The sequence below is a fragment of the Paramisgurnus dabryanus genome, chromosome 13 (genome assembly GCF_030506205.2).
Source record: "Paramisgurnus dabryanus chromosome 13, PD_genome_1.1, whole genome shotgun sequence".
Taxonomy (NCBI): Eukaryota; Metazoa; Chordata; class Actinopteri; order Cypriniformes; family Cobitidae; genus Paramisgurnus; species Paramisgurnus dabryanus.
The window spans coordinates 11,305,729-11,315,159 of NC_133349.1; the positions used below are offsets into that span (position 1 = coordinate 11,305,729).

General features: G+C 36.0%; 2 protein-coding genes across 3 annotated transcripts; both read left to right on the top strand.

Moving 5' to 3' along the window:
- Window positions 1-94: 94 nt before the first annotated feature.
- gabpb2b (GA binding protein transcription factor subunit beta 2b) lies at window positions 95-6,517 on the top strand. Its single transcript, XM_065298491.2, has 8 exons — window positions 95-590; window positions 1,432-1,539; window positions 1,622-1,789; window positions 1,915-2,109; window positions 2,507-2,654; window positions 3,815-3,961; window positions 4,045-4,163; window positions 4,245-6,517. The coding sequence occupies exons 2-8, from the start codon at window positions 1,432-1,434 to the stop codon at window positions 4,602-4,604; spliced, it is 1,245 nt and encodes a 414-aa protein (XP_065154563.1). The 5' UTR covers window positions 95-590; the 3' UTR covers window positions 4,605-6,517.
- A 359-nt stretch (window positions 6,518-6,876) lies between these two features.
- Window positions 6,877-9,119, top strand: elp6 (elongator acetyltransferase complex subunit 6). Of its 2 annotated transcripts, XM_065298495.2 has the most exons (8): window positions 6,877-7,081; window positions 7,157-7,280; window positions 7,366-7,444; window positions 7,526-7,596; window positions 7,802-7,926; window positions 8,018-8,213; window positions 8,693-8,845; window positions 8,915-9,119. In XM_065298495.2, exons 2-8 carry the CDS (start codon window positions 7,227-7,229, stop codon window positions 9,035-9,037), a joined length of 801 nt encoding a protein of 266 aa, XP_065154567.1. In that variant the 5' UTR covers window positions 6,877-7,081; window positions 7,157-7,226; the 3' UTR covers window positions 9,038-9,119. The 2 variants fall into 2 exon arrangements, with proteins under 2 accessions (XP_065154567.1, XP_065154568.1); XM_065298496.2 differs by lacking the exon at window positions 6,877-7,081 and having other exon boundaries at window positions 7,096-7,280.
- Window positions 9,120-9,431: the final 312 nt, after the last annotated feature.

The following is a 9,431-nucleotide window of genomic DNA, read 5'->3' on the forward strand; positions in this document are numbered from 1 at the left end:
CCAATATATGTCATTTACCATCCATACGTACATTTTATGGTATTGTAAAAAAAATAGTAGGAATAATTATTATAAATAATTGTTTGAATCGCTGGTTTCATTTCCAACCTGTTATTGTTGTTAAAATTCCATTTGTCTGTTTTTAGAGGAATATAGGTGTTCAATTAAAACCACTTATATGTTTTATAAGGGTGTTTCACAAAAAGCAATAAAATATTTCCGACCCACATTTTTTTATTAAAAATAATAGCATGTCATATTTTAATATTAAAATGGGGAAAATCTCAAATGGTGCTGTTTTTGGACAAGATTTGGTTTACGGTGTGTTCTTTTTAAGCAGTAGGGGGCGCAACAGACCCTGCAATATTACAACACCATCAAAGAAGAAGCGCTTAAAAATTCCTACTTCCGGTACCGTTCGTGCGCCATCTTTGACGATATACAGCCCATCTATGTTATTTTTGTTTTCATAAAGTATCGGAAAGTATGATACAACACTAAATCCCGTTAAATACCGCAAACATCCATTTAGTGTTTGCATTTAACGCAGTGTAATACTGTAAAACTTGCTGGGAAGACATTTTAGTGAGGTAAGCAGCAGAAGTTTTGTTTTATTCTGTTTACTAGCAACTGACTCTGCAGGAGTTTAATGAATAATTATTATCGAAAGGTACATATATAATGACGTAAATACACATTGTATTTGAGATGCAATAAATGCAGACGAGAACATAGCAAGCAGAATAGTTGTTTAATAACTTAACAATAACTTGAGCATAGTTTAAAACTTATTAAAAATAGTAAATGCATACTTACAACCACTTCGTTTTTACTTGGATGGTTATTAATTCTGAACACAAACATGTAGTTTAAGATTTTGTTAAATCAACGTATTTATGTTGGATAGAAACATCGTAAAAGAAAGACAATAATATTAAATTTAATGTTAACCGGTCAATACAAATTGTTTATATCATCATCACAGTCTGTAATTGGTTTGGAAAATTTGTGATTATTTAACAGTCAGTTTTGGTGCATGCAATGGTAACCAATCCGTACTGTAGTGTAAACAGCAGAGCCAGCATAAGTTTCACTTACCCCGGAACTTGCCTTGATTTTAAAATCAGAACTGTTTCCCGTCCTGTCACTGATGATGATTTGTATCATACAGTAATATACACATCCGGTTCCTGTGCTTACAGTATTTGATTATTTTGTGGAGTTAGATCTTACGGGTATTTACTAAACACAAAGCGTCACAAATGATATAGTATTTTAAATAAAACCCATCTGTTTGACGTTTTATTACAATAATACAGAAATGGACATATGATGGGATTTCAAACAATCTTAAGAAGTTGTATCTTCCTCTGTAAGATAAACAGTGTTTTATTTTTTTAAAAACATGTATCATTTCCTACCCATCATTAGATGTCTCTTGTGGATTTGGGAAAGCGTTTGTTGGAGGCAGCACGTAAAGGCCAAGATGATGAAGTGAGGTCTCTTATGGCCAATGGAGCACCTTTTACTACAGACTGGGTAAGCCTTTATTCTGCTTGTGGACTAAATGGTGATGTGTATCTAACCAGTAATGATAATGGTAACCAATCTTCTGTGATAGCTGGGGACCTCACCACTTCATTTAGCAGCACAGTATGGGCACTACTCTACAGCTGAAGTGCTCCTCCGTGCCGGCGTGAGCAGAGATGCTCGCACCAAAGTCGATCGTACCCCTCTTCACATGGCTTCTTCAGAGGGACACTCAAGCATTGTTGAATTATTAGTCAAGGTAAAGGCACATTATCTCAATACAGTATTGGATTGTTTTGGCTATCACTCACTTTTACATTTTTGTTGTATTCTGACATCTTTCATTTGTATTATTGTATCTGATTTTGATCATAACTGGGACAGAGTGGAGCAGACATCAACGCCAAGGACATGTTGAAAATGACTGCCCTGCACTGGGCTACAGAACACGGTCACAGAGGGGTCGTAGAGCTACTGATCAAATACGGTGCCGATACTCATGCCCTCAGCAAGTTTGATAAGACACCTTTCAACATTGCAGTGGACAAAGGAAACACTGAGCTTATGCTCTTATTACAGGTAAAGTAAGACACAGGTTTGCTCCAACCCTAATCAAACACTCCTGAACAAACATACAGATGTGAAATATTTAACGTGGGGACTGATTGTTCATTAAATTAAAGATTTTAATCCGATATATCCGATTCATGAATTTACATTTCCTTTGGTGTGTAAGTGTGTATTAGGCTGCATTACACATTTACACCAATTACATTTACTTAAACCAAAATCAGCAACACCTATGAATGTCTCATGAGTTTGTATTGCTGCACGTTGATCAAGGTCTTCATGGTGTTTGATTAGGTTGTAAACTCTGCAGGACATTGAACAGAGTTTTCCAATCATGAAATGTTTGCACTTTGCAGTCATGTTGCTCATATCTTTGTCTGTGTTCTCTTTTATCTTAATATTCTAGGATGGAATGCAGAACCAAGTGAACATGAATCCAGAGAGGACTATCTTGAGCACATCTCCAGCCAGTTCCAGTCCTCAGTTCATCATCTCATCACCAGGAGGGGTCAATCTCTCCGATATTGTTCTTACCAATGCTAAAACTAACACGGGTATGAGTTACAGGCCTTATAGATTTTTTTGTCTAAATTACAGGTTTCATTTAACCTTTTATTTGAATCATAGGGCTGTTGTTAAAATTAATATGTATGATGTATTTGCAACAATATTTCTGGCAATTATTTGGAAACATATTAGAATGATTTCAGTGATGCGTATTAATTACTCTGTTGCGCAAAAAAGCATAATGTTAGCACTATTCATAACGAATGGGTGAATGACATTGTTTCGCTAACTTGAACACAAAACTGTATAATCTTTGGTATCCAAAGGTCGTCCTTGAAATCCTTGAAAGTTTGTGAATCTTTGGGGAGAAAAATTCAAGGCCCTGGGAAGTTTTCTGAAAAAAAAAATCCATATTATCATATAGGGCTTTTTCGATTAATCGTTTTTTTTTTTTTAAATGTGGTTGATTTAAAATCGATTCTCAAAGAGCATGAATAATTTTTTTTTCATATTTATTTCATATAAAACACCTCTCAAAATGCTTGCTACAGATGCGAAAAACCCCAAAATTGAACCGATCCCTTTTTTTATGACTGTGAAAGTTATGGAGGCAGTGCAAAAATGTAATTTTAGGTCATATTTTTTTAACATGTGAAAATGTTGCATCTTTACACTGGTTTTGTGATCTTTTTTTGTCTCAAGTTTAAAGTGTTATGTTATGCTATGTTATGTTCCTTTAAATGTGACATAGAATGATTGAATGGGGTATTTATCCTTGTTCTGTGATGTAACATGTAGACAAAAAATGTTTTGTTTGGGTCTGTAATGCCTTAGAAGCTTCCTAAAAACCTCTCTCAGATAGCTCTATTAGGGTGGGGGATTTTAAATACGTGGTTTTGCACCTATTTGGCTCCCCCTACTGGCTTAACTTGCAATCTCATTACTGATTGGCTGACTTTGCTGCCACTCAAAAAATGTAGCCAATTATTTTAAAGTGGAGGGGGCAGTGAGATGCCTGTGATGTCATAAGCATCAGTTTTTCAGATTGGGCCGTTTTCTGGCTGACATTTCTAAAAGAGGAATTTCTATGAGACTGAAATGTTTAGCATGTCTAGCACTTTTTGTATGTTCGTGAATGCAGGTAGACTACCATTATTCAACAAAGACAAGGTTAAAATGTTTTTTCATTCTCTGTCCCCTTTAACAGCTGGCGAGAGTGTGATAGCTTCTGACTCTGTGGACTCGGCTATTCAGCACCTTGTAGGGGAAGATGGCCAGAGAGTGATAACCATAGTAACAGACCAACAGGGCAGCCTGGGACAGAAGTTTTTTGTCACAATGCAGGGACAACAAAGTAAGTAGGTTGCTGTGCTGTTCATTGCATAATGCACTTAAGGCTTTGATTCTGTATTTTTAGACATGTCTGTATATATTTAGTGGTTGCAGTGCCCGCCGGACAGATTTCTGAAGAAATCATAACAGAGGACACCAAACCACTTCCAAATCGAAAGAGGAAGTTTGAATCAACAGTCAACCACACAGATACCAAACATAAGGTCTGGCCAATGGAAAACACAGATTTCCATGTAATACTTGGAAAATTAATGTCAGGACTAACTGTTTGTTGTTTTGCTTAGGAGCTCCCTGAAAAGGACAGTAGGGAACAGTTGGAGCAGCAGCTAAAGGAAGCGAACAGGAAAGCCCAGGAGTATCGACAACAGTTACTTAGGAAAGAGCAGGAAGCAGAACAGTACCGGCTCAAACTAGAGGCCATTACCATAGGCCAGACCAATGGCACTGGCACAGAGCCCCAAGAGGAAGTGGTCCTTCAGGAAGAGGAGGAGGAAGAAGAGGAGGTGGTTGGTGGAGAGGAAGTTGTCATGTTGCCAGAGGGGGCCATCATCATTAAGGAGGAGGCCCTTGACTCCACAGAAGGAGAGACAGTGACATTAGTAGATGCAGCAGATATAACATCCACCTCAGAAGTCTCACCATAACAGTACATCCAAAGACTTAAAACACTCTGGAACTACATAAACTCTTCAAGTCTGTGTACCTGGAGTTTCGGCATGTATTTATTTATTATAAATCATAACCTTTTCTTTTTATCCATTGTTTTTTTTTTACTTGTTTTAAGAAAACAGTTGGGATAAACCTCCACAAAGACTCAGCAGGAATTACGATAAAGTGGCAACCATAATCCTGAACTGTTCAGATTTACAGAAATACAGTAGGGAGAGGAGGCGTGTGGCCTTTAACATGAAATGTTTAAAGGGGCAATAAGTAGGATTTAAAGTGTTTTATTAATCAAAATCAATGTCTTTATTCATAAATAAGTCCTCTTTGGTGTCAAATGACCTCTTGCCAGTGATCTGACTTTTCTTTGTAAGCTTAGAATTTTTCCTTACATTGAATGGGTAAGTCCAAGAAGGCATCCATATCGTTCCGCCGTATTGCTAAACTATAATAGCAGAGAGGGACAAAAAGCACTAGCATACCAACGCGTTTCCACAATGCTTTTTTATTCAGAACACGTGAACCAGCTGCAACAGACAAGGAGATCAGCGATTACATAACGGCTACTATAGTTGCAACACGCTTTTGAAAAGGGGAGGAGCTAGGGGGCACTGTTCGTTTGAATGCAAAATACAATTTCACCACTAGATGGGGGTAAATCCTACTTATTGCCCCTTTAAAGCAAGTTATGTATGTTTTGGTGATAATGCTCAAGCCACATTTTTAACTTCATACTTTAGTAAAGTTCACATTGACATGGTGGCATTAAATGGCAGAATACCAAGCATTAATCAAAGATAAGGCAGTTGTTGGTATTGAACAGTAGTAGAAGTGGGCTAGTTGGCAATGCTAACTTAAGTAGCTATGTAAGTACTTAGTAAAAACTATTATGATGCTTTTAGTTGTTGTTAAAAATTACTGTTAATCCATTCTGATGGATGTTTTGCTTGTTTTTACTTTTGTTTTATGAGATACACTAAATCATGACTTTTATTTTGTTGATCTAAAGAATATGCAATATCTTTTGCATGCATTTCATAGCTGGTTTTGTGTCTGTATTCTTTTCTTCTGGTGTATTTCCAGACGTCAGCAGGATTTACAGTTGATCAGTCCGGGAAGTTGCAGCATTAGTTGTGTTGAAGAATGCCATTTGTGTCTTTGCATGACATTGAACAGTTTTAAAATGTGAATGATTATGAATATTGTTTTAACATCATGTTCTGTAGACATTTTTCATTTTAGAGAAATATGTTGGCAGTATTTCTGTTGAGTTTTCCCAAGTACACAGCTAATGTATAACATTCCTTATTGAATTTTAAGGGCTTTATTGTTGTTCTAATTATGCTTTGTACATATGCAGATAATTCTGTTTCCTTTCATTGAAACCCATTGACATTATATTATTTATTGAATAGGTGCTTGGGTAATTTTCTTGGCCAATATACTATTTTCCCTCTTACTTTTTCATGCACTGAAAATTTCAGTTGTATATGATGTTATACAATATTGCTTTAGAGGTTCAGAATAATCTGACACATATTAACAATTGGTAATTGGCAATTTAGTGTAATTTTCAGACATAGAAAATAATGTTTACATATTTCATTGTTGTGGGGTATTACAGAATAGTCCATAATTTTTAAATGTTTTTAGTGTGAAATGCTTAAAGCTCCTTGAACTGTCAGGCAGACCCAAACATGAGGCAAGATGAACAGATTTTCCTTAATGTTACTCGTTTTTATAAATTTGCATATATATTTTTGTAATAACACTATTGGGTCCTGTCTTAAGTTGCAGTTATATTTCTGATGTAAATTAAACTTTCTGTTACATACTAGTTTTATAGGGGGAAATGAATAATGTAATAAAACACTCGTTAAAAAAACGTATTCGCATGGTCCTTTGTTGTGCATGACAACACTCATGACAAACCAAACACTTCGTACTGAAACGAGCATAGCGTGAAGATTGTCCTTATGCGGCATCCGTACCCACGTTGAGTGATGTAGCGAGTTTTGGGTAGAAAGTATACAGCAACGGACAAAATCTCGTTAAATGTCGCCGGATGAGCGCTATTTTTATCGTAAACCTACCCCAAACCTAACCATAATCCCAATATTTCACGGTATTTAGGTTGTAGCTGTATCCCATTCAGCCAGAACCGCTGTTTTTATCCTAATCCTACCCCCAAACATAACCCTAAACCTAACATCTCGCGAGATTTAGGGCGTAGCTGTATCCCATCTAGCCAAAACCAATGTAGCGCAAACGACGCTTTCGAGACTGTTGACAGCAAGGGATTCTTTACCTTTATTTAAAATTTAAACATTTAGCGACATTTTCAGAGACCTTTGAGGGAAATTTAAAACCATTAAAATAGTTTAAATGCTCGTTTTTAATCGGCTACGGTGTCGCTGGTTTTTATCTGTTTAACTTGGTGTTTGTTCAACATACCTTTGTAAGTAAAACGTCCACTTTTTTGTAAACGTGTTTTCTTTACAAACGTAACTTATCTTGTTACTTTTATCAACAGCATGCCTTAACGTAAAGTTAGTAGGGCCTGCTCAACTTTTGACTGGCAGGATTTTAATCATCTTGCAGACATGTTTCCAGAGTTGAACAGTATTCTTAATACCAGCCCAAACAATTTCAGATCGGTAATTTTTTAATCATACATCTTTTGACACGAAACTTACTAAATGTCATAGAGTAGGAATAAATGCGTACTATTTGCACTTATAGGGTGACTTCATCTTGCTATCTGACAGACAAGCTGATGCTTCATTTCTCATTCATCACTATCTGTCCTTCTACTTACGTGGTAAGTGACCTACATATTAAGGGGTATTTTGCCGGAATAAAAATTGTTGTAAAACTTTAACTAACTTATGTGTTTGTTTAGCTGGTTGTAAGGTGTGCTTTTTGGGTCTCGTGCAGTCCTTTAGCCACTACAGTGCTGTCAGTCAGAGGCTGGTAAGTCCAATACCTTTGCAGAATTTGTTATATTGGTTAATGTTCATTCCTAATTTATAAGAATGATTTAATTTCACATTTAAAAAAATTATATTAGGAGTAAAAACATAAACGAAATAATAATCAACAATAGTATAAGATAACATTAGCTCAGAGTATTAAATTATGTAATAATGCTTATTGATGGTCATGTGTTACTGTGCAGGGTGTCAATCTGACCCAGGCAAGGGAGAAGGGGCAGCTAGTCTTTCTTGAAGGATTAAAGGACTCTATTGGAGTTGTATTACAAGAAGACACCAGCCAGAAGATACAACCTTTGAATTATCTCAGGCATATATAGCACATTTTTCCCCTTGTATACTGATAAATGAGATTTTTAAGAAAAAGATTTGTCTTACTATAGCTTTTTTTGTTTATCTAGGTCCCCGGGTGCTGGACTGGAATGTCTTTTCAAATTTGTGGAAAGTTCTGTCCGTCAGAGTGAAGATGGTGAAACGTGGGGTCCTCCAGTATTAATCATAGATGATCTGAGCGTACTCCTTAGTTTAGGTGTCAGTGCTGGAGCAATACTAGACTTTAGCCTCTACTGCCAAGCCACCATCTGTTCTGAGTTACAGGTGAGTCTGAATGTGGAATACGCTTCATCAATGCCTGTATGAAAAACAAGAACAGGTCCTGTGCACTCTTATAGCTTGGAAACAACAAAACAATTTCATTTATGGATGCACAGATAAAAAAAATCTGTGCAGATTCCGATATTTGACATTTACAGATACAGAGAGATACCAATAGTTTAGATTTTTTTAATTCTTATGAAAAGTATTATGTTATGAAATCCTAGAATTGCAGAGCATACAAACTGCAGTACTGTTGTCATTGTAACCCAATTCAAAATAAGCAGCCACTTTTGATTGGTAGGATATTATCTGCCCCCGATGTCCGACAGTGGGAAAATATAGTTATGTATATTATATTGCATTACTGCCAAATATCCTTCTAAAAGTGCCACATTGCAAATATCTTCTTAATAATACAATGTTTTACAACCTTAGTCAGGCATGATTAAGATATATTAACTGTAACTGTGAATGTCCAGGGAAATATGGTCATTCTGGTGAGATGTGAGGAGGAGGAATTAGATGATGATGAAGATTCAAACCTGCTCCAGAGAGGACTAATTCATCAGTGCGGCTTGGCACTACATGTAGAGGGACTGCCCACAGGATATTGCAGGGACATACATGGACAGGTGTGCTATCATGTTAAAGTCACTCGAACTAATAAATAAATCTATATTAATCGGAGATTGTTTTTCCAGTTGGAGGTGTGGTGGAGATGGAGGGAAGATGCCATGTACAACCAAAGAAAAATCTTTCATTTTAAAGTCCATGAAAAAGGAGCATCATTTTTTGCTCGAGGGTCTTCTAGTGCTATACTCTAAAAAACCTTATTTCTATTCTCTTACTGTAACAATATCATTATTTTGTTTGTTTTATATAAATAAATACATTTGTTAAACATCACCAGTTGTTTTTTATTACTGGCTGAGTTCATTTTAATTGCTTGTATCAGGAGTTGGTATATATGCCAGCTTTTATCACAACTATTTTATGTTAGCATGACTGTTAATATATGGTTTATGATTGAAATATGTTTTGAACACACTGTACAATACCAGCTAAACATTATTTTGGATAAATCAGGCTTTTGGAGTCTAAAATAATAAAAAAAAAACAAAAAAACATTTACAGTGGATTAGCAGAGCAAAATGTCTGGGTTCAAACTGAATTGTTACATTTGTTTGCTTGACTTTGTTTACCAAGCCATTCTGCATC

Coding starts and splice junctions, on each gene's coding strand:
- gabpb2b (XM_065298491.2), top strand. CDS start 1,432: ATGTCTCTTGTGGATTTGGGAAAGCGTTTGTTGGAGGCAGCACGTAAA. Junction 1,790..1,914: donor TTGTTGAATTATTAGTCAAG/GTAAAGGCACAT, acceptor TAACTGGGACAG/AGTGGAGCAGACATCAACGC. Junction 2,655..3,814: donor CAATGCTAAAACTAACACGG/GTATGAGTTACA, acceptor CCCCTTTAACAG/CTGGCGAGAGTGTGATAGCT.
- elp6 (XM_065298495.2), top strand. CDS start 7,227: ATGTTTCCAGAGTTGAACAGTATTCTTAATACCAGCCCAAACAATTTC. Junction 7,445..7,525: donor TCTGTCCTTCTACTTACGTG/GTAAGTGACCTA, acceptor GTGTTTGTTTAG/CTGGTTGTAAGGTGTGCTTT. Junction 8,846..8,914: donor GCAGGGACATACATGGACAG/GTGTGCTATCAT, acceptor TTGTTTTTCCAG/TTGGAGGTGTGGTGGAGATG.